This window comes from Salvelinus fontinalis, chromosome 22, assembly GCF_029448725.1.
Source record: "Salvelinus fontinalis isolate EN_2023a chromosome 22, ASM2944872v1, whole genome shotgun sequence".
Lineage (NCBI taxonomy): Eukaryota > Metazoa > Chordata > Actinopteri > Salmoniformes > Salmonidae > Salvelinus > Salvelinus fontinalis.
This window is the reverse complement of record NC_074686.1, coordinates 18,215,416-18,240,087: the sequence shown is the minus strand read 5'-3', so window position 1 is coordinate 18,240,087 and position 24,672 is coordinate 18,215,416. Positions and strand designations below refer to the sequence as shown.

General features: G+C 42.6%; 1 protein-coding gene across 2 annotated transcripts in view; it reads left to right on the top strand.

The window, feature by feature from the left end:
* The window catches only part of LOC129819973 (transcriptional repressor p66-beta-like), a 50,199-nt gene extending 26,008 nt beyond the window's left edge, over positions 1–24,191 (top strand). Inside the window, exons 2-11 of one of the 2 annotated variants that reach the window (XM_055876715.1) lie at positions 2,457–2,831; positions 3,229–3,358; positions 3,551–3,682; positions 4,297–4,425; positions 5,117–5,284; positions 5,590–5,974; positions 6,339–6,541; positions 9,573–9,683; positions 15,102–15,342; positions 19,376–24,191. In XM_055876715.1, the coding sequence (XP_055732690.1) occupies positions 2,458–2,831; positions 3,229–3,358; positions 3,551–3,682; positions 4,297–4,425; positions 5,117–5,284; positions 5,590–5,974; positions 6,339–6,541; positions 9,573–9,683; positions 15,102–15,342; positions 19,376–19,512 (2,010 nt within the window). In that variant the 5' untranslated portion in view covers position 2,457 and the 3' untranslated portion in view covers positions 19,513–24,191. The remainder of the gene's footprint in view (positions 1–2,456; positions 2,832–3,228; positions 3,359–3,550; positions 3,683–4,296; positions 4,426–5,116; positions 5,285–5,589; positions 5,975–6,338; positions 6,542–9,572; positions 9,684–15,101; positions 15,343–19,375) is intronic. The other variant, XM_055876716.1, reaches the window with a different exon arrangement.
* The last annotated feature ends 481 nt before the right edge of the window (positions 24,192–24,672 follow it).

The following is a 24,672-nucleotide window of genomic DNA, read 5'->3' as shown; positions in this document are numbered from 1 at the left end:
GTCAACAGAGTGCCCCATGGTGGCAGTGGGGTTATGGTATGGGCAGGCAGGAGTTATGGACAACGAACACAATACACCTGCATTGAGGTGGTATGTGAGACTACAGACAAGTCATCCTCCATGGTGGTACTACTACAGCACTGTTTGACTGTTGGTGCAGTGCGCTCATGTATGCATCACTGAAGGCCTCATCTGTCATCTGTTAACTGAGAATGAACTTGGCTCTCACCGCACTTTGTCTGAATATGAATCAAAACAGTTTCTTAATTTGGATGGGTTTTCATCAGATACTGGCTGTATCTGCAATGGAAATCCATACATATATGCTGCCACGGGAAACTTATCTTTGTAGAAAATCCTGGAAATACCTAAAGATTATAACAAAGCCATGCATCCACAGATTTGAATGTACTCAGCATGTTTTTCCCAACATCTTGTGTTTATACTATCCTTTGATGCTTTATACTATCCTTTGATGTGCTGTTGTTTATTTTATGTTTGTATGTCTGGTTGGGATGTTTTATCTAATATATTTTGACAGCTATCTTGTGTTTTGTCTACGTATAGACAGTGGAAAGCATTTTGTAAGTTCAGTTCTGAACTGTCTGCTTATTGTTGGTCTTTTTACCTCAGAAAATCCTCTCTATGCAGAGCAAGATCTCAAGGAACCGATGCAGACGTCAGAGCACTATGCAGTGCAACGCCTGATAGTAATGCACTTAATCTCAGGATTGCTATCTATGCTGACTGGAATACAAATGTATTGGGCAGATAGGGAGTTGCCAGCAGAAAAAAAACGACACACACTGTCTGGGGTGTGGGTGTGTGTCCTCGGGCCTTCCATAGCCCACCCAAGCGTGCTTAACTTAGTGTGACTGGCACGCACACACATGATCATTTAGATCGTTTGTACGTGACACATGGTCAAACTGGAGCAGACTGTATGTATGCACACAATTTAACTCACGGGCACTTAAACACGTATGACCTCATGCGCATATGTTCTCCACACACATTGATCATCCACTAACTAGTATGATCTGGATTGATACTGGCCTCTGAGAAATGTTTCTTCCTATGTGTATATTATATGACCTTTCTTTAGAATCTAAATCTTACGGCTCTACTGTAACTGTACCGAGGGCTCATGTCATATGCGTTATGAAGATGTATGTGTAAAACGTACAATCTGATATTGTTGCCTTATTCAGTAAACATGCAAAATAAAATTAAGACTTCCAGCTTGCATTCCTGACACAGGCTTTTGATTGGACCAAATGTTCAGTCAGTCTACTTATAGCAACCAGTCACATGACAAAGCCATGTTTGTTGGAGGTCATTGGTTGCCACCCAACCGAAGTCTTCCTCACTGATGTGATCCACATAGTAACCACGCACAATTTGGCTCGCATGTGATTTTATTTGATTTGAAGTTTTCTGAGCAAAAATAAATACAAATTAAATATATTTTTTATTTTAATTGTTGGACTTAAGACTATTAAAAACACTAGCATATCAGCTCCAAGTGAAATGATTGATTGTTTTTGTCAAATATTATCTGTTTGGGCTTCTTGCGGTCAATTTGCAGTCTACAAATCATTTGCAATTATGTTCCGGCACCCTGACCATCCGCTAAAGAAAAATCGGCCCACGGCTGAATCTCGTTGATGAGCCCTGTCCTGAAGAGATGTCTTGAGCACTACAATGTAGGTTACTTGAAAATGTCAAGTCAATGTTTAACACGCATTCATTTTATTTGTGTGTTCCTTCTCATGCATTCATTTTATTTGTGTGTTCCTTCTCATGCATTCATTTGCTGGATAGGAACTTGTTTTAATATAACGACATGACATGAATAACCGTCATCCACTTGTTAACATAATTGTCAGTTAGTCACGGGTCAATGCACCTGATGTCATCTGGTGCTATAGCAAAATAAGGACACCCCCATTTCACTGAAGGTGGAAGAGTTCACTCTCACAGATTCACCATTGAGGATGAGAATTCTGTAGGTGTTCAAATATTTTACAATTTCCCTCCTTTGCAAGACTCAAACATCTCTTTTTTTAAATATCTATGTTGACTTCAATATTAGTGTCATCATGTGGTGAATATGACTGGTTTCTAAATGTAACGCTTGTGTATTTAGTTCATTGGATGCTGTCAGCGAGTCACCCGATTGCGTAGTTAGTCAGTGGGCAGTCAGGAATATAGCAATCCCACACACTCATTTTTACATGGACACACACATAAAGAGCAACAACGGCACTATTTTCACAATAAAATACACAGCTCGGGGGCGAGACTGTTCGTTTTGAGGTGTTAATTTCACATAGGCCCCTTCTCAACCATGGTTCATAAGTATCTGTGATGTGTGAAATGCTTTCAAATATTTGGTTGAATTTCATTGCGTTGAATTGAACCTCACGTTCCTCCCTCCCTTCCTTTGTTTGCAGGATGGAGCGGATGCCTGAGGAGGCGCTGCGGCTGAACCTGCTCAAGCGGGGCCTGGAGACATCCGAGGAGCGTGAAGAGGCCCTGGCCAAGCGCCTTAAGATGGAGGGCCACGAGGCTATGGAGCACCTCAAGATGCTGGCCCTGCTCAAGCGCAAGGACCTGGCTGCGTTGGAAGGGGCAGCGGTGGCAGCCGGGTCCCTGGACGGCAGCAAAGGGGGACTGGGGGGGAGCCACCACCACCAGAGTATGCTGGCGGGCGCAGCGGCGGCCTATGAGGAGAAAATGAATGGGAGGCTGGGGGGCCACGGAGGGCCAAGTAAGAACGGCAAGGAGAACATGGTGGATGAGCCAGTGGACTTTAGCGCCAGAAGAGGGTAATTATCATATAATTAATTGTGATTTAAAATGGACGAAGTACAGGTGATGGGTGAAAATGAGTTGTGCAGAAGATGTGGACTTTGGAAGTGTATTTAGTTGGTGTGTTATGCAGATTTTAAAAACAAAAACACCGTATACATGTATTCATGCGATGCGCACTGCAGAGAATACCGGAAGAAGAATCATCACTGAATTATCACAGTGAATTATTGTAATGTTGGTTTGTGTCAATTAATCCCATAAGGGATGGGTTGCCAACTGATTTAATTCATTGTACAATGTATATTGTTGTAACCTGTTTAGTATTGTGTAGCTCCATGTAGAGGAGGTAATGCAGTGTAGCTCTATGCAGTGCTAAACAGCGTACACCATTCACCATTCTCCCACCTCCAGCGATGTGGACCGCGAGCGACACACTCCGTCCCCGGACGTGATCATCCTGTCGGACAACGAGGCATCCAGTCCCAGGGGGACGCCCCACCCCGAGGAGAGGCTGCACCAGGCCAACCTGGAGATATTCAAGGTATGTTGTCACCACTTGGCCTGTGTGGTCTAGGGGTTAAAGCCACTGACTCTGACCCCGGCACACATGTAGACCAGAGTCGGCATGGTTCACATCTGCCCTACCGCCCTTCATACTCACACTCCTCCTACCTTTCCTGTCAGCCCTTTACTGTCCTATCCATAAACGTGTGTGTTTGTGTGTGTGTTCTAGGGGAAGACTGGCGAGGAGCGGCAGCAGATGATCAAGGCTCTGAGGGAAGAGCTGCGTCTGGAGGAGGCCCGTCTGGTGCTGCTCAAGAAGCTTCGGCAGAGCCAGATCCAGAAGGAGAATGTTGTGCAGAAGGTTAGTACCAGAGTTGATGCTAATACCGTTCCATATTCAATTCAGAAAGTTGAAATATCGTTATAGAAAATGAGACCCAGCACCCTAGTTTGTGACAATATATTGGTGTTACAATTCCTTAGCCAGCTACCTCACTTTACAACGGATAATCAACCGGTAAACAAAAATCACAATCAGGGACGCATTATCACTAAAATCAGCATCAAATATCATAATGGCTACTATATCCCACGAAATACAGGCACTGAAACAGCCTGATACTAGTGAAATGGGAATGGCTCAGCAGGTAGCGTTACCTACGTCCCCTGTTTGAAGTAGTAGTGAGATTGTGCTGACACACAGACTAAACATCTCAATGTCACAGAGCAGGAGTAAACATGGCAGAGATCAGTGACGTTTTTGTGTGCTGTGTGTGTCTCTGTTTTGAAAGAGAGAGAGTTTTGCGTGTGTGTTCGCCTGCCAGACCTGACCCTGCCACGTGTAAAGCAAGTGACAATACGATGTATATGTACATGGTATACATTGCACCAATTGATTTGTAACGTCTGTGTGTAATGTTGTCTATTGTATTTTATTGTTTTCTATTCTAACTTGTTCTATTCCAACCCATCCAGGTACCAGTGGTCCAGAATACCCCCTCTTTAGTGCAGCCATCCCCCATCCACAGTTCACAGGGGATGGGAAAGCTGCCGGTGCGCCCTGGCATGCACACACCGGAGCCTCAGAACTTTCGCAGTGCACAGGTGTGTGTGTATTGCAGTGATTTTGGCAGTAGCCTGAATGGAACTCTACCTGCACCTCTGGTCTAGCAGCCAAACTTGCTATCCACAGCTCCAAGAGCATTATTGCTCCTTCAGTTGGAACGTCTTGTAATGTATTACATACCAACACTGTAGGATCAATACTCAAAGCTAATTTGTGTTTGCATGCTTAGGCAAATCTATTTCACTACTCTTTGGATCATGTTTGTGTTTAGAAAAGTATATCGTTTCTGGTTAGGTTGATATCTTACATTTGTGTTAGGAAGACATTGCCATGATCCCTTGAATTGCACATGGGTTGGTCAGGTCAGCTTTTTATCTAAGCTGTTCACTGTCTGTCTGAACTGTGACAATAAGGCCAAGTATCTATTGTCCTCTAGTGACCGCAAATGGTACAACATATACCCATTCATAGAAGCATTACATTCGTGGATGACAAGCTCTCTCTGTTTCAATGGCACACGCCGTGTAGCAAATGTGGATTCCTGATTAATTCAATTGCGGAATTAATTAAAATGCATCCAAATTTGTATTGTTCTCCTCATAATTCTCCCCATTTTATTAACCCACTCCTCTTTATTACTTTCTCACCTTTTCCTGTCCCTCTTCCTCCTCCATCCCTGCTGGACATCCCTTCTCTTTCTATTTCCTCTAACCTCTCCTCTCTCCACAGGGTCACACAGTCATCAGGTCGGGGGCCAACGCCTCCCTGCCACCGATGATGATGTCACAGAGGGTCATCGCCCCCAACCCATCCCAGCTACATGGCCAGAGAATGTCCTCCAAGCCTGGCATGGGCCGCTCCAGCACGGGTAGTATGAGCAACATCAGCTACCAGCAGGTATGGTGCCACCCCTCTGCTCTCCACGTTTCAGCACACACTGGATGCATTCCGATTCTCTAACCTTCACCCATGAGTATGCACTCGGTCACTCCCCCTCATGCATTTAAAAGCATTGGATCATTGCAAGCATGGCTGGAGGATGTTCCCACTATATTCCTTATACCTTTTCATCCCATGAGCATGTTTAAATGTCATAAAAGCCACCCAGAGGACCATTCCGTGTGAATAATAGCAATCACTTCAACTTGTCTCATGGTCTTTCCACTGTGCCCCTTTTCCCTTGTGTGTTGAATGCACCACAGACCACGAGCCAGCAGGTGGCGGCGTCCCAGCGTTCAGGTTCCTCTGCAATCTACATGAACCTGGCCCACATGCAGGCGGCGGGGGCTGGTGGTGTGGGCGGTGTGGGGATGGGCGGCAGTGGGATTGGCGCTGTCAGCCCTTCCACCATATCGAGCAGCACAGGTGGCGGCAGCAGCTCCGGCGTAAGTTCCCTGGCGGACCAGGCCAGCAGCCAGGCGGCAGCCAAGCTGGCTTTGCGCAAACAGCTGGAGAAGACCCTGCTGGAGATCCCGCCACCCAAGCCGCCGGCCCCACTGCTGCACTTCCTGCCGTCGGCGGCCAACAGCGAGTTCATCTACATGGTAGGCCTGGAGGAGGTGGTGCAGAGCGTCATCGACAGCCAGGGTGAGCCACTGGACAGGCACCACTAAAAATCTACAAATCACACTGCATCCCAAATAACTACTCATTATATGATCAAGATTAGTGATTCTGCGCCTCACCATACTGTCCAGTGAATATCGAACTTGTTAAAGTTCATATTCTGTTAACTCATACCCAAATAATGTTGTTAACTTATCCTATACTCAAATTTGTGGTCAAAGCATAAATTTATGAAAATAATGAAACAACTTTGGAAGGAAACTATTTTGTTATTAATTATAGCTAATATTTCATAGAAATCTGTAAACACAGGACAGCTAGTTTTAAACTGACCCCCTCAAGAATCAAAACCTTTAATAAATGCCTCTCTCCTGCCTCTCATCAGGTAAGCTGCGGGGGACGCTGTCGCGCATGGAGCCCTTCTTCTGCGGCCAGTGCAGGATCGACTTCACACCCCACTGGAAGCAGGAGAAGGGCGGGCGTATCCTCTGCGAGCAGTGCATGACGTCCAATCAGAAGAAGGCCCTGAAGGCGGAGCACACCAATAGACTGAAGAACGCATTCGTCAAGGCCCTGCAGCAGGAGCAGGTCAGCTCGACCCCTTTTAACAGGGCTTGATCTACAGTGCATTTGGAAAGTATTCAGAGCCCTTGACTTTTTCCACATTTTGCTACATTACAGCCTTATTCTAAAATGGATGAAATCGTTTTTTTTCTCATCAATCTACACATAATGCCCCATAATGACAAAGCAAAAACAGGTTATTAGACAGTTTAGCAAATGAATATATAAAAAACGGATATCACATTTACATAAGTATTCAGACCCTTTACTCAGCACACAGCCAAGACAACGCCTTCGGGACAAGTCTCTGAATGTCCTTGAGTGGCCCAGCCAGAGCTCGGACTTGAACCCGATCAAACATCTCTGGAGAGACCTGAAAAAAGCTGTGCAGCGACTCTCCCTAACCAACCTGACAGAGCTTGAGAGGATCTGCCAAGAAGAATGGGTGAAACTCTCCAAATACAAGTGTGCCAAGTGTGTAGCATCATACCCAAGAAGACTTGAGGCTGTAATTGCTGCCAAAGGTGCTTCAATGAAGTACTGAGTAAAAGGTCTGAATACTAATGTATATGTGATATTTCAGGATTTTATATATACATTTGAAAAAGTTTCTAAAAACCTGTTTTTGCTTTGTCATTATGGAGTATTGTGTGTAGATTGATGAAAAATTTTTTTTTTTAGAATAAGGTAGTAAGGTAATAGAATGTGGAAAAAGGGAAGGGGTCTGAATACTTTCCAAATGCACTGTAATCTGATCTGAAAGACAATTTATCCTAGATCCACATTCCAATTTATGAATAGGTGGGCAGATTTGATTTTTCACATGACATGCATTAAAGAGATACAGTGCTGTGATAAGGTATTTTCCCCTTTTCTGATTTTCGCTATTTTTGATACTGAATGTTATCAGATCTTCAACCAAAACCTAGTATTAGATAAAGGGAGCCTGAGTTTACAAATAACAAAAAAATATATACTTATTTAATTTTTTTTATTAGCAAAGTTATGCAACATCCAATTTCCCTGTGTGAAAAAGTAATTGCCTACTTACATTCAAATACTGGTTGTGCCACCTTTAACTGCAATGACTGCAGCCCTTTTTAAAAAACATTTATTTAACTAAGCAAGTCAGTTAAGAACAAGTTCTTATTTTCAATGACGGCCTAGGAACAGTGGGTTAACCTTGTCAGCTCTGGAATTCGATCTTGCAACCTTTCGGTTACTAGTCCAGCGCTCTAACTGATAGGCTACCTGCCGCCCCAAATGCTTCCTGTAGTTGTTGATCAGTCCCTCACATCGCGGTGGAGGAATTTTGGCCCACACTTACATGCAGAACTGCTTTAACTCAGTGACATTTGTGTGTTTTCAAGCATTAACTGCTAATTTCAAGTCCTGCCACAACATCTCAATTGGGATTAGGTCTGGACTGTGACTAGGCTATTCCAAAACATCAAATGTTAACTTGATTGTGTGTCTTGGATCATTTTCTAGCTGCATGACTCAGCTGTGTTTCAGCTCACAGACGGATGTCCTGACATTCTCCTGTAGAATTCTCTGATACAGAGCAGAATTCATGGTTCCTTCTGAGGCAAGTCGTCCAGGTCCTGAGGCAGAAAAGCATCCCGGGCCTCCTGATTGGCACAGTGGTCTAAGGCACTGCATCGCAGTGCTAGCTGTGCCACTAGAGATCCTGGTTCAAGTCCAGGCTCTGTCGCAGCCGGCTGCGCCGGGAGACCCATGGGGGTCTGCACAATTGGCCCAGCGTCGTCCGGGTTAGGGGAGGGTTTGGCCGGCAGGGATGATCTTGTCCCATCGCGCTCTAGCGACTCCTGTGGCGGGCCGGTTGCAATGCACGCTGACACGGTCGCCTCAGACACATTGGTGCGGCTGGCTTCCGGGTTGAGCAGGCATTGTGTCAAGAAGCAGTGCGGCTCGGCTGGGTTGTTTCGGAGGATGCGCGGCTCTCGACCTTCGCCTCTCCCAAGCGATGGGACAAGACTAACTATCAATTGGATACCACGAAATTGGGGTGAAAAGGGTTAAAAAAATTAAGAAAAGCATCCCCAAACCATCACACTGCCACCACCTTGCTTGACCGTTGGTATAAGGTTCTTACTGTGGAATGCAGTGTTTGGTTTTCGCCAGGCATAATGGGACCCATGTCATCCAAAAAGTTATACTTTTGACTCAGCCGTCCATATAACATTCTTCTAAGAGTCTTGATGATCATCCAGGTGCTTCCAGATGCTTTTTTTTGGCAAACTTGAGTCAACATTTTGGACAAGATGGGCACCATTTATGTCTGGCAAACACTGCATTCCACAGTAAGAACCTCATACCAACGGTCAAGTATAGTGGTGGTAGTGTGATGGCTTGGGGATGCTTTGCTTCCTCGGGACCTGGACAACTTGCCTTAATATATAGAATAATTAATGGTTCCTTCTATCAGAGAATTCTACAGGAGAATGTCAGGCCATCTGACTGTGAGCTGAAGCTGCAGCACAGCTGGCTCTAGCAGCAAGACAATGATCCAAAACACAAAATCAAGTTTACAGGAAAAAGGTTAAAAAACTTGTTTAAAAAAAAAAAAAACGTTTCAGAATGGCCTAGTCAAAGTCCAGACCTAATCCCAATTGAGATGTTGTGGCAAGACTTGAAACGAGCAGTTCATGCTTGAAAACCCACAAATGTTGCTGAGTTAAAGCAGTTCTGCATGCAAGAGTGGGTCAACATTCCTCCACAGCAATGTGAGAGACTGATCAACAACTACAGGAAGCATTTGGGGCTGCAGTCATTGCAGCTAAACATGGCACAACCAGTTATTGAGTGTAAGGGGACAATTACTTATTCACATAGGGGAATTGGGTGTTAAATAACTTTGTTAAATAAATAAATATAATAAGCATCAATGCTTTTTTACAGATGTGTGTGTGCGGCAATTCTTTTGTACTTTAATTTCTTGTCTGTTTCTCTCCCGCTCTCCTTGTCCCACAATTTTTTCCATCTGTTGTTCATTGTCTCAACCCTTATCTCTTTCTCTCCTCATGTTTAACAGGAGATTGAGCAAAGGCTCCAGCAACAGGCAGCCCTCTCACCCAGCACGGCTCAGACTGTTCCCAACGTCAGCAAGGCCGAGACCATGATCCGACATCATGCCCTGCGTCAGGTAACGGGCCTACACTTAGACACCTTAAAGTGACAGTTCACTGCAAAACCTTAATTTCTCAGCTGTTGTCAGACCTCAAACGTAGTCTGTTTTTCTTAAAATGAGTCCTTGGCCCACCCCAATCTGTTTGCGTAGATCCAGTTATCCCCCAGTCAACCATCTATAGCAAGATGGCGCCAACAGAGATGATCGCCTCGCTTCGAGTCCTTAGAAAACTATGCTGTATTTTGTTTTTTTATGTATTAATTCTTACATTGTTAGCCCAGAAAATCTTAAATGTTATTACATACAGCCCGGAAGAATTATTGGATACAAGAGTGTCAACTTACCAACATTACGACCAGGAAGACGACTTTCCCGATGCGGCTCCTTTGTTCGCACCACCACCCAGGACATTGGATCTAATCCCAGAGGCCGATCCAAAACAACGTCGCTGCAGAAGAGGTAGACGGAGGGGCCTCCTGGTCAGAATTCGAAGGCGTGCACACCACCCACCGCTTCCCAGTATATTACTCGCCAATGTCCAGTCTCTAGACAACAAGGTAGACGAAATTAGGGCAAGGGTTGCCTTCCAGAGAGACATCAGAGATTGTAACATTTACTTTTTCACGGAAACATGGCTCTCTCGGGATATGTTGTCAGAGTCGGTACAGCCACCGGGTTTCTTCATGCGTCGCGCCGACAGAAATAAACATCTCTCTGGGAAGAAGGGCGGTGGTGTATGCTTCATGATTAATGACTCATGTTGTAATCATAACAACATACAGGAACTAAAGTCCTTTTGTTCACCTGACCTAGAATTCCTTACAATTACAATGCCAACCATAATATCTCCCTTCAGAAAATCCGACCACGACTCCATTTTTACTCCTACCGTCCTATAGGTAGAAACTCAAACAAGATGTACCCGTGACAAGAACCATTCAATGCTGGTCTGACCAATCTGAATCCACGCTTCAAGATTGTTTTGATCACACGGACTGGGAAATGTTCCGGGCAGCCTCAGAGAATAACATCCATTTATACACTGATTTGGTGAGTGAGTTTAAAGGAAGTGCGTTGGAGATGTTGTACCCATTGTGACCATTAAAACCTACCCTAATCAGAAACCGTGGATAGATGGCAGCATTCACGCAAAACTGAAAGCGTGAACCACTTCATTTAACCATGGAAAGATGACTGGGAATATGGAAGAATATAAACAGTATAGTTATTCCCTCCAAGGCAATCAAACAAGCGAAATGTTGGTATAGGGACACAGTAGAGTCGCAATTCAACGGCTCAGACACGAGATATATGTGGCAGGGTCTACCGGCAATTACGGACTACAAAAAGAAAACCAGCCACTTCACGGACACCAACGTCATGCTTCCAGACAAACTAAACACCTTCTTTGCCCGCTTTGAGGATAATACAGTGCCACCAACATGGCCCGCTACCAAGGACTGCCGGACCCCCCTTCTTCTCCATGGCCAACGTTTTAAACGTTGCAAGGCTACTGGCCCATGCGGCATCCCTAGCCGCATCCTCAGAGCATGTGCAGACCAGCTGGTTGGTGTGTTTACGGACATATTCAATCAATCCCTATCCCAGTCTGCTGTCCCCACATGCTTCAAGATGGCCACCATTGTTCCTGTACCCAAGAAGGCAAAGATAACTGAACTAAATTACTATCACCCCGTAGCACTCACTTTTGTCATCATGAAGTGCTTTGAGAAACTAGTCAAGGATCATATCACCTCTACCTTACCCGCCACCCTAGAACCACTTCAGTTTGCATACCGCCCCAACAGGTCCACAGATGATGCAATTGCCATCACACTGCACATTGCCCTATTCCATCTGGACAAGAGGAATACCTATGTAAGAATGCTGTTCATTGACTATAGCTCAGCATTTAACACCATAGTACCATCCAAGCTCATCATTAAGCTTGAGGCCCTGGGTCTCAACCCCGCCCTGTGCAATTGGGTCGTGGACTTCCAGACGGGCCACCCCCAGGTGGTGAGGGTAGGAAACAACATCCCCACTTTGTTGATCCTCAACACTGAGGCCCCACAAGGGTGCGTGCTCAACCACATGTACTCTCTTTTCACCCATGACTTCATGGCCATGGGCACCTCCAACTCGATCATCAAGTTTGCAGACGACACAACAGTAGTAGGCTTGATTACCAACGACAACGAGACAGCCTATAGGGAGGAGGTGGGGGCATGCACAATTGAGAGCGTCCTGTTGGGCTGTATCACCGCCTGGTACGTCAACTGCACCGCCCACAACCGCAAGGCTCCCCAGAGGGTGGTACGGTCTGCACAACGCATCACTGGGGGTAATCTACGTGCCCTCAGGACACCTACAGCACCCGATGTCACAGGAAGGCCAAAAATATCATCAAGGAAAACAGCCACCCGAGCCACTGCCTGTTCACCCCGCTACCATCCAGAAGGTGAGGTCAGTACAGGTGCATCAAAGCTGGGACCGAGAGACTGAAGCTGTTTTTCAATCTCAATGCCATCAGACTGTTAAACAGCCATCACTAACACAGAGAGGCTGCTGCCTACACACAGACTTGAATCATTGGCCATTTTAATAGATGTATCACTAGTCACTTTAAATAATGTCACTTTAATAATGTTTACATATCTTACATTACTCATCTCATATGTATATACTGTATTTTATACCATCATTTGCATCTTGCCTATTCCCGCTCAGTCATCGCTCATCCATATATTTATATGTACATATTCTTGTTCCATCCCTTTAGATTTGTGTTTTAGGTTGTTGTTGTGGAATTGTTAGATTACTTATTAGATATTACTGCACTGTCGGAACTAGAAGCACAAGCATTTCAAATCAAATCAACAGGTGTAGACCTTACAGTGAAATGCTTACTTACAGGCTCTAACCAATAGTGCAAAAAATGTATTAGGTGAACAATAGGTAAGTAAAGAAATAAAAACAACAGTAAAAAGACAGTGGAAAAACAGTAGCGAGGCTATATACAGTAGCGAGGCTACATACAGACACCGGTTAGTCAGGCTGATTGAGGTAGAATGTACATGTAGATATGGTTAAAGTGACTATGCATATATGATGAAAAGAGAGTAGCAGTAGCGTAAAGAGGGGTTGGCGGATAGTGGGTGGCGGGTGGGACACAATGCAGATAGCACGGTTAGCCAATGTGCGGGAGCACTGGTTGGTCGGGCCAATTGAGGTAGTATGTACATATGTACATGAATTTATAGTTAAAGTGACTGATATGATCAACAGAGAGTAGCAGCAGCGTAAAAGAGGGGTTGGGGGGGCACACAATGCAAATAGTCTGTGTAGCCATTTGATTACCTGTTCAGGAGTCTTATGGCTTGGGGTAAAAACTGTTGAGAAGCCTTTTTGTCCTAGACTTGGCACTCCGGTACCGCTTGCCATGCGGTAGTAGAGAGAGCAGTCTATGACTGGGGTGGCTGGGGTCTTTGACAATTTTTAGGGCCTTCCTCTGACACCGCCTGGTGTAGAGGTCCTGGATGGCAGGCAGCTTATCCCCAGTGATGTACTGGGCCGTACGCACTACCCTCTGTAGTGCCTTGCGGTCGGAGGCCGAGCAATTGCCGTACCAGGCAGTGATGCAACCAGTCAGGATGCTGTCGATGTTGCAGCTGTAGAACCTTTTAAGGATCTCAGGACCCATGCCAAATCTTTTTAGTTTCCTGATGGGGAACAGGCTTTGTCATGTCCTCTTCATGACTGTCTTGGTGTGTTTGGACCATTCTAGTTTGTTGTTGATGTGGACACCAAGGAACTTGAAGTTCTCAACCTGCTCCACTATAGCCCCATCGATGAGAATGGGGGTGTACTCAGTCCTCATTTTCCTGTAGTCCACAATCATCTCCTTAGTCTTGGTTACGTTGAGGGATAGGTTGTTATTCTGGCACCACCCAGACAGGTCTCTGACCTCCTCCCTATAGGCTGTCTCGTTGTTGTCGGTGATCAGGCCTACCACTGTTGTCTCGTCTGCAAACGTAATGATGTTGTGCCTGGCCATGCAGTCGTGGGTGAACAGGGAGTACAGGAGGGGACTGAGCACGCACCCCTGGGGGGTTCCAGTGTTGAGGATCAGCGTGGCAGATGTGTCGCTACCTACCCTCACCGCCTGGGGGTGGCCCGTCAGGAAGTCCAGGATCCAGTTGCAGAGGGAGGTGTTTAATCCCAGGATCCTTAGCTTAGTGATGAGCTTTGAGAGTACTATGGTGTTGAACGCTGAGCTGTAGTCAATGAATAGCATTCTCACATGAGTGTTCCTTTTGTCCAGGTGGGAAAGGGCAGTGTGGAGTGCAATAGAGATTGCATCATCTGTGGATCTGTTTGGGCGGTATGCAAATTGGAGTGGGTCTAGGGTTTCTGGGATAATGGTGTTGATGTGAGCCATTAAAGCACTTCATGGCTACGGACGTGAGTGCTATGGGTCTGTAGTCATTTAGGCAGGTTGCATTTGTGTTCTTGGGCACAGGGACTATGGTGGTCTGCTTGAAACATGTTTGTATTACAGACTCAATCAGAGACATGTTGAAAATGTCAGTGAAGACACCTGCCAGTTGGTCAGCAGAATGCCCGGAGCACACGTCCTGGTAATCCATCTGGCTCCTCAGCCTTGTGTATGTTGGCCTGTTTAAAGGTCTTACTCACTTCGGTTACGAAGAGCGTGATCACACAGTCGTCCGGAACACACAGTCTCATGCAAGCCTCAGTGTTGCTTGCCTTAGAGCAAGCATAGAAGTGATTTAGCTCATCTGGTAGGCTCGTGTCACTGGGTAGCTCGTGGCTGTGTGTCCCTTTGTAGTCTGTAATAGTTTGCAAGCCCTGCCACATAAGACGAGCGTCTGAGTCGGTGTAGTATGATTCAATCTTAGCCCTGTATTAACGCTTTGCCTGTTTGATGGTTCGTTGCAGGATTTCTTGTAAGCTTCCGGGTTAGAGTCCCGCACCTTGAAAGCGGCAGCTCTGCCCTTTAGCTCATTGCGAATGTTGCCTGTAATCCATGGCTTCTGGTTGGGGTATGTATGTACAGTCACTGTGGGGACAACGTCCTCGATGCACTTATTGATAAAGCCAGTGACTGATGTGGTGTTCTCCTCAATCCCGGGAACATGTTCCAGTCTGTGCTAGCAAAACAGTCCTGTAGTTTAGCATCTGCTTTATCTGACCACTTTTTTATAGACCGAGTCACTGGTGCTTCCTGCTTTAATTTAATTTCGCTACACTCGCATTAACATCTGCTAACCATGTATGTGACCATACTCCAGCACAGTATCATATTATGTTTTAAATTGTAATGTTACCAAAAAAAACAGTTTTGACTGGACTGATGTATCTGGAGGTCACTGATTTCCTCCACCTTCTCTCCACTCTCTGCTCCCTCAGGCTCCCCAGCCTCAGGCCTCCATGCAGAGGGGTCTCTCCAGCTCGGCGAGGGGCGTCCTCTCCAACTTCGCCCAGGCCTCCCAGCTCTCCGTGGCCAGCGGCCTGCTGGGGATGACAGGGAAGCAGCGCTGCGGAGGAGGAGGTGGGAGCGGTAGTGGTGGCGGTGGCAGCAGTCGGATCCAGCATGATGGCCGTCGCCAGATCTACAACATCCCCGGTGGGTTTTTGAGAACCCCTTATGGTAACACTTCAATTAGGCATAAAGCCTGCAGATACAGTGCCTTGAAAGTATTCACACACCTTGACTTTTTCCACATTTTGTTGTTGTACAAAGTGGAATTGAAATGGATTTAATTGCATTTTTTTTGTCAATGATCTACACAAAATACAAAGTGGAATAATAACTCTTAAATATGAAGAAAAAAACACACAAAAATATCTTGATTAGATAAGTATTCAACCCCCTGAGTCAATACGTGCTAGAATCACCTTTGGCAGTGATTACAGCTGTGGGTCTTTATAGATCAATCTCAAAGCGCTTTGCACTACTGGATTGTACAATGTTTGCACATTATACTTTAAAAAATTCTTCAATCTCTGTTAAGTTGGGTGTTGATCACTGCTAAACAGCCATTTTCAAGTCTTACCATAGATTTTCAAGCAGATTTGAGTCAAAACTGAATCTAACTAGACCACTCAGTAACATTCAACGTTGTCCTGGTAAGCAACTCCAGTGTATAATTGGCCTCGTCTTTTAGGTTATTGTCCTGCTGAAAGGTGAATTTGTCTCCCAATGTCTGGTGAAAGCAGACTGAACCAGGTTTTCCTCTAGGGTTTGGCCTGCGCTTAGCTCTACTCCGTTTTTTTTTATCCCCAAAAACTCCCTAGTCCTTGCCGATGACAAGCATACCCAAAACATGATCCATCCACCACAATGCTTGAAAATATGAAAAATGGTCCTCAGTGATGTGTTGGATTTGCCCCAAACATAACGTTTTGTATTCAGGACTTAAAGGTAATTTCTTTGCCACATTTTTTGCTGTTTTACTTTAGTGCCTTTTTGCAGACAATATATTTTTTACAGGCTTCTTTTCATTTAGGTTAATATTAATATTGTGGAATAACTACAATGTTGTTGATCCATCCTCAATTTTCTCCTACCACAGCCATTATATTCTGTAACTGTTTCAAAGTCACCATTGGCCTCATGGTGAAATCCCTGAGTTGTTTCCTTCCTCTCCGGCAACTGAGTTAGGAATGACGCCTGTATCTTTATAGTGACTGCGTGTATTGATACACCACCCAGAGTGTAATTAATAAGTTCTCCATGTTCAAAAGGGTATTCAATGTCTGCTTTGTTTTATTTTTACCCATCTACCAATAGGTGCCCTTTTTTGCAAGGCATTAGAAAACCTTCCTGGTCTTTGTGGTTGAATTTGTGTTTGAAATTCACTGGTTGACTGAGGGACCTTACAGATAATTAATTGTATGTGTGGGGAGATGAGGTAGTCATTCAAACATCCTGTTAAACACTTTTAATGCACACAGAGTGAGTCCATGCAACTTGTTATGCGAGTTGCTAAGCTCCTATTTACGCTTGCCAAAACAAACATTTCTAAAAACATAATTTAACTTTGACATTATGAGGTATTGTGTGTAGGCCAGTGACAAACATCTAAATATAACCAATTTTATATTCAGGCTGTAACACAACAAAATGTGGAAAAAATCAAGGGGTGTGAATACTTTCTAAAGGCACTGTATAATGCTATTACATGTTGTATGTGTGTGTGTGTGTGTGTATGTATGTAATGTATGTGTGTGATATATAAGACAGGTTTGGACACACCTACTCATTCCAGGGTTTTTCTTTATTTTTACTAGTTTCTACATTGTATAATAATAGTGAAGACATCAATACTATTAAATATCATATATAGAATCATGTAGTAACCAAAAAGTGTTAAACAAATCAAAATATATTTTATATTTGAGATTCTTCAAAATTGCCACCCTTTGCCTTGATGACAGTTTGCACACTCTTGGCATTCTCTCAACCAGCTTCATATGGTAGTCACCTGGAATGCATTTTAATTAACAGGTGTGCCTTGTTAAAAGTTAATTTGTGGTATTTCTTTCCTTCTTAATGCGTTTGAGCCAATCCGTTGTGTTGTGACAAGGTAAAGTTGGTATACAGAAGATAGCCTTATTTGGTAAAAGACCAAGTCCATATTATGGAAAGAACAGCTTAAATAAGCAAAGGGAAACGACAGTCCATCATTACTTTAAGACATGAAGGTCAGTCAATATGGAGAATTTTGAACATTTCTTCAAGTGCAGTCGTAAAAACCATCAAGCGCTATGATGAAACTGGCTCTCATGAGGACCGCCACATGAAAGGAAGACCCAGAGTTACCTCTGCTGCAGAGGATAAGTTCATTAGAGTTACTAGCCTCAGAAATTGCAGCCCAAATAAATGCTTCACAGAGTTCAAGTAACAGACACATCTCAACATCAACTGTTCAGAGGAGACAGAATGCCAAGAGTGTGCAAAGCTGTCACCAAGGTAAAGGGTGGCTACTTTGAAGAATCTCAAACATAAAATGTATTTTTGATTTTTTTAACACTTTTTTGGTTACTACATGATTCCATGTGTGTTATTTCATAGTTTTGATGTCTTCACTATTATTCTACAATGTAGAAAATAGTAAAAATAAAGAAAAACCCTGGAATGAGTAGATGTGTCCAATCTTTTGACTGGTGCTGTGTGTGAATGATTAGGGACACACCTAATCATTCAAGGGTTTTTCTTCATTTTGACTATTTTCTACATTGTAGAAGAAGCTGCAATGCTGCTTAAAAACCCAGCAGCATTGCAGTTTTGACACAAACTGGTGCACATGCACATACACCATTCAACGGCACTTCAATCTTTTGTCTTGCCCATTCACCCTCTGAATGGCACACATGATACATGTCTCTATTGTCTCAAGGCTTAAAAATCCTTCTTTAACCTGTCTCCTCCCCTTCATCTACACTGATTTTAAGTGGATTTGACAAGTGACATCAATAAGGGATCATAGCTTTCACCTGGTCAGTCTATGTCATGGAAAGAGCAGGTGTCCTTAATGTTTTGTACACTCAGTGTATAAATGGTTGTGGGTTCGATTTCCTTAAGGGATTAGTATAATGTGTAAGGCTCAAAATAAGTTATGTCTTCTATGTAGCACATTTTAAACATCTTCCAAATGCCTGTTTTTAATTCAGTCAGGATCATTATGAGATGATGAGACGATAATATGGAGGTCATGCGTGCTGGTCTTACAATGCATTATAATGCATTATACCTGAAGGTGATGCCAAATGTTGAGCATTCAAAGAAAGCGATAGAGGGATACACGATGGGCTTTACACATTTTTCACAAAGATGGCCATACTGAGAGCATAAATAAAATAATTATTGCAATAATAATTGTCATACCTTATGATTGTCTAACAAACTCTGAAATATCTGGTGAGGTGGACAGCAGGGTTGGGATTAATTCAACAAATTACATTCTAATTAAATTCCCTGTAAATTAAATTCAAATTCCAGGTTAGTCTTTGAATTCAGAGAAAATTCAATCCCTCCAAGTTCCAATGTTATGTTATAAAAAAAAAAAAAAAGTAATTGCCAATTCAATATTATCCCCAACAATTCCACAAATTCCAATTAAATTCCCTCAGGCTGTTAGACTGAACATGTCATTGTTCAGACAGTGTACTGTAGTTATACTGGACATAGAAATACAACTTTAAATAATTTTAAAACAACTCCTCCGGTCAATTTTTGATACTAAGTGCATTAACTGTGAAATGTACAAATATTCAATTACATTTTTTTACAATTCCAATTCAAACACACTAATTCCAATTCAATCATAATTCCATAACTTGAAGATTGTTAAAACTTTAATTGAATTCAATGTAAATTCTCCGCTTCGTGAGTAAAATCAAGAGTTACATTTTGAATTTCAAATTAAATTGCAATTGACCCCAACCCTGGTGGGCAAAACAGACACAGCCGACTGGATTTTTTTTTATTTTTAAATATGTTGTGGGTACAAGGGTTTTATTGAATGTGTTCCTCTTTCTTCCTCTCTTTCTTTTTCCTCTCTCTCTCTTTCTGTCCTTTTAACTTCCCTTTCCTTGTTCCTTCTCTCAACCTCTTGTTTGAACTCTGTCTCTTTCTCTCGTTCTCTATTATTCTTGATCTCTTTCTCCTTTTCTGTCAGGATTGAACATTGCATACCTGAACCAAGGAGGGGTTGGGGCCCACAAGGGCTCCAGCTTAGCTGACCGCCAGAGGGAGTACCTGTTGGACATGATCCCGCCACGCTCCATATCACAGTCCATCAACGGACAGAAATGAACCCTGCCCTTTGCCCCCACCTTCCCAATCCTCACCCCAAGGGCCACCTTCTCCACCCCCCACCACCATGCCCTCACAAAAAAAAGACCACCTCCCCCACCCCATTGCATGCAGTGCCTGTCCGTGTGCCTACCTAAACTAACCCATGAGAAACGACACAATCAGCCTGAGAAACGACACAATCAGCCAGACAAAAGACAACCAAACTGTCAGTGCATCTTCTCGACTTTCTTACTATAGCAAAATTATTTAGAAGACTCTCAAATAATTTGTACTACTATTATTGCCGTTGTTAATATTATTATTATGATAACTGTTACCGCTTCAGTTACTATTACTCTTATTAAGCTTTTTTATTGTTATGCTACGTAGAGCGCCTTTCAGTTCATACCTTTACTTTTATTTATTTGGGGGGGGGGACTATTGCAGGGTTGCTTTAGGATATCATTGTTTTTCTTTTGGCATAATTGTATTTTAGTTACTCCCCTTCTACACTCCATATGTATGGTTCTTTAGTTTTCAAAATGTTTAAAGCCACCTTCTGTTATGGATTGGATTCTTGTGAAGTTTCAACGCAGCAAAAGAGATGGACATATCGCTATGTAAGAGGGCGATCATGTGGAATGAACCGGATCTAACTGGACACTGGTCCAATGACTGACTGCCCTGCTTTGAGTCGACCAGCAAAGATGACGGATCATGACCAGGAAGCACTATTCATATTTTTATTTGACACAGTATTAATGGAAGCGAGACAATTCAGAAAGTACGTACTAAGGAGCAGATAGGTTTTAAAAAATCTATGAACTAAGCACAGGAAAGTCCACCGGTGTTTGCGGTGAGAAAAAATACCTGCCATGTCACCGGTGGAGGCCATGGTCTGCATAGAGAAGGAGCTTGGCAGCCATTTTGAACTGTGGCGTATCGTCCCATCTCACTGCTTGGCACAGGCCTGAAAATGGGGTCATGAAAGCTGCCCCCAAGATTCTCCATTGCCCCTCAATGCCTTCACTTTCAGAGTATGCAGAGACTTCAAACCTTTCTAAACCCAACTGTTCCTTATGGTTCCCGTGAGGGAAATGGAGAGGACTCGAGCAGGAGGTGGCAGTGGCATGTTTATTTGTTTTCTTGTTGTTGTAGGGTTTCTTGGATGAGTTTTTTTTTTTCTTTTTTCGCCGTCTCCTGTAGAAAAGGCTGCGTATCTGTGAGATACTTGCCCCAGGAGACGATAACTATCAAAAAATAGTGAACAGATTGAAACTATTCAAATATCTATATGGATTATGTATTGATGGCTAGCTTGAGAGAAAGGAGACTGATATGGATTTATCTAGAAAATGGGAGAGATGGATCAATCATCGTGTTCAGGCAATGCACACGAGATGCCTCATTCTCGAGGAGCACTTTTCTTATTATGAATAAAATTAAAATAAAAGGTTAAAAATGTAATAATGTTATAATTCCCAGGTACCCCAAGGTGTGGATGTCATCCGATTGTCTACGAGAGAGTCGGGAGAGAGACCATTGTCCAGAGTGTTCATGTGGACTGTATCAGACGACATTCAATTGGTTAACCCTCTTATCTTTTCAATGATTTGAACAGGTTTGTTAACGCTGGCACTGACACCAAATTGTTTTTATCCTTTTTTTTGCCCCCCATTGTCCTTTGGGGCATCGGTCATACAAGCATGGTCTCTCACGCCTGTCAACACTCTTTTACCACTGCCACACACATTTCACCAGCAGCACTTTCTATGTTTGTTTTTCGGTTTGGTTTTGAAGTTAAGTTTGCTACATGTCATACAATACATTAAAGCAGTGTTCAGTAAATGTGCAGTATTACTCCGAGAGAGGTCGACCAGCAGATCTTCAATTAGTTTGGGGTTTGTCTGGTTGGCATAAGAGATGTTTTTACATGTGCGTCCGTGTAGAAGCTATAGGGGGTTTATGGCTAGTCTTGGGAAGATCAGACAGGACTTTTAGTTTGTGCTAGGTTCAGCGTCACAGTTTTCAGTCTTTCGGGCTTTTATTTACTGCTATATTTACTGCTATAACCTATCTTTGCAATTTCACCTCTCACTATATCAGGAGTTTAGGTCAACCGTTGAATGACATAAAACATTTGCCCCTGTAGGCCATGGGCTCAACAGCGTATTATGTCAGTTTTTGGTCAAATAGGTTATAGAATAAAGGGTTAGAGCACATCACCATCCCAATGGCCATAGAGAGACTTAAGTAAAGCCAAAGGACCATCGAAAGACCCAATGGAAACACTGCAATAATATTGGCACTTAAAAATGTCTCACCTGTATTGTTCACTGGCCTCAAGAAAGAGTTTGGGGTTTTTCACCATCTTATGCACTGACAACCTGTATGGTTTGGTTGTGAGATTATGACCAACACTGTTAGAGTGGAAGCTATGAGGAGCTGAACCAAGAAGGTAATCTACTGATTTGGATCAATCTCATGATAGTTAACACCACTATCACTGGGTGTGTGCAGTTTGGCAGGCCTGACATGACGGGCTTCCATTTAGTCCTACGGCAGAGTAGTCTGAAGATTGCATACAAGCTCTGCCCACTGGAAACACAGATTTGGTGTGTCAAGTGCACTCATGCAGTGGCCTATGGAATTTCAAGTTCCCTTTCCTAGTTCTCGAAAGTTATTTATACTGAACACACACCAAGTCATTATGAAACTACCTTGGGTTTGATTGGCAGGTGCAATATGTAGATGTGAATGGAAGTTTACATTCAGAAGAGTTTTTTTGTTGCTTATACAATTGTCAATCAATTCCCACTTTTGTGGTTGGTTAGTATAGGATGTCATTAAAAAAATGTTTGTCGGGGTACATTTTCTTACCCACCCCATCATATATTTGATTTGGCTGTCTCGTTTTTTTTCCTATGTCCTCTTGCTACAAAGCTGGACTTGTATATTGAAGATCCTTTCTCTCTCTTGCAGACTGTAATAGATGAATCCACACACCTTGGTAATTTCAACCAATCTTTTTTCTTTTTTTAAATGTCAAATGTTTTTAAATGTCATTCTTCTATTTCTGATGTCTCAATTCAGTTATTTTTTTGTTTGTAATGTTTTAAGTTTTCAAGAAAAAATAAAAACAATAATTAAACAACATTTTATTGACTGAAATAAAAAATGACACGATATTTGCTAGGTCAGAAGTAATAATGACTTATTGTACATAAGCTTTTATTCTCCCTTCAAAAAAAAATGGTATATTGTGTAGAAAAGCAAACAAAAAGCCATGAATATAGTGAAGCTTGTCATTTCGTTTTGTGATCACTGTATTATTGTGTAACAAATGTGCAAAATGTATGGGATTATTATTCTCTTATTATTATTTTTACACATTTTCTCCCTGGATGTATTTTTTTGTTGTTGTAGTGAGTAGTGTTTGCTGGAAAAGTGGTCATTGTTCTGATGGAGTTAGATCCATTCCACAGGCTTCGAGCGTGAAGAATGTCAAGTTCACGTATGTTTGTTGTATGTTCTATTAGAAACCCAACACTGTTCAGTGTATTTCTTACTTTGGTTGAGCCCATGCAGACTTCATGTGTGAGGATGTGGCATGGATCAAAGCGCTGACGGACAGTACTACCCCGGGATGGTCATCAAATCCACAGGTCTCTCTGTGTTTTGTTGACTTCAATTTCTGTACTGAACTACAGGGCTACCCATGTCTGAAATGACAAGTAAAAAAATGTACATTTCCTTTGCTTTCTTCCATATTTCTATTAATATGAAAATGTGACATTTTGTAATGCTCATGTTTTCCATTGGAACATATAAATTGTCTAAAAAAAGTTTTTGTTTTTAATCTAGTGTGCTAGGAGCTGTTGGAGATGAGTGAAATATTGCCCTCATCACCATTTTGTTCTGGTCAACATCTGTTTTGGGGGAATTTTCATGGCGTTATCAAACTGACAATACTGTATATTGCCTGCCATATAAGTGAGTTAAAAAAGAATGGGGTTGTGTCTAAAACATTTTAAGGCAGATAAAGCTGCCCATCAGGACAGTGTTAGTTATGGGGTTTACTAATCGTGATGTCATTCTGATGGAGGACTGATCACATTTCCTGGCTACACAAATGTATTATATTATTTTATTGGTATAATTTCATTTACTCTTGGCATATTAGTTATCGTTGGAAATACAGGTAACTTTTTGAAGGGGAGGGAGGGGGGGATTTATTGCAAATCATTTTCTAAATTTGATGTGAATATGCTGAACTCTTTTCTTTTTATACATATAAAATTAACTGCAATTCCTCAGTTTGAACATTGCATAATGTTGATGTTGTATATTACATTTGTGAGAAAAAAATGACATTGATAATGACTCAATCTGTATCAATTGAATGGACATTGGGGAATGGATGAAAAGATTAAAATGAATTTTGATCCTATAAAAAAAGCCCTTTTTGTTTTATTTTGATTTCAAATGTAAATCCTGACCTTTTGCACATACTTAATATTTAAATGTATTCAAATATATATATAAAAAAAATAAAAAAAATATTGATGCTGTTTGAAAACTGCCAGTTGATTAATAATGATTATGCATTGACTGAAAAAATAAGCTAATTTTGGAGGAAATAACTTTGTAATATTTATCTCTTGCAAGCTGTGTTTAATAAAGGATGGAACGATTTACTTCTGTAGTGTGACTTGTGCTCTGTTAAAGGAAATATCCCCAGTATTTCCTGTGAAGTCACTATAGGGGTAGATGTGAAATGTAAAGTAATTATTTGGCATTACATACCATTTAAGAGTCTAACCTTTTCAGCAACACAAGCACAAAGCTAACAGGCAAATCTAGAATTGACCCCGAACTAAACACCCCACCCTTACTTTCTCAAAAAATCGTAAATCATTGTACATAAGCCATTGGCAAATAACAAAATACGCTAGGAATAATAGTGCCATCAGGTGGCAGCACTGGCCGGGCTATTTGGGGGCGAATGAGAAACGCATCAATGTCTTGTAGGCTGTTTTTCCTTATTGCCCAGACAGAAGAATGAATTAATAAAAATTACTACATTTTTGTCTATGATATGGCTCACCACAACTGCTAAAAAACACTAGATTAAATTGGAAACGATCATTCTATATCAGTACTTGGCAGTAGGGCGGA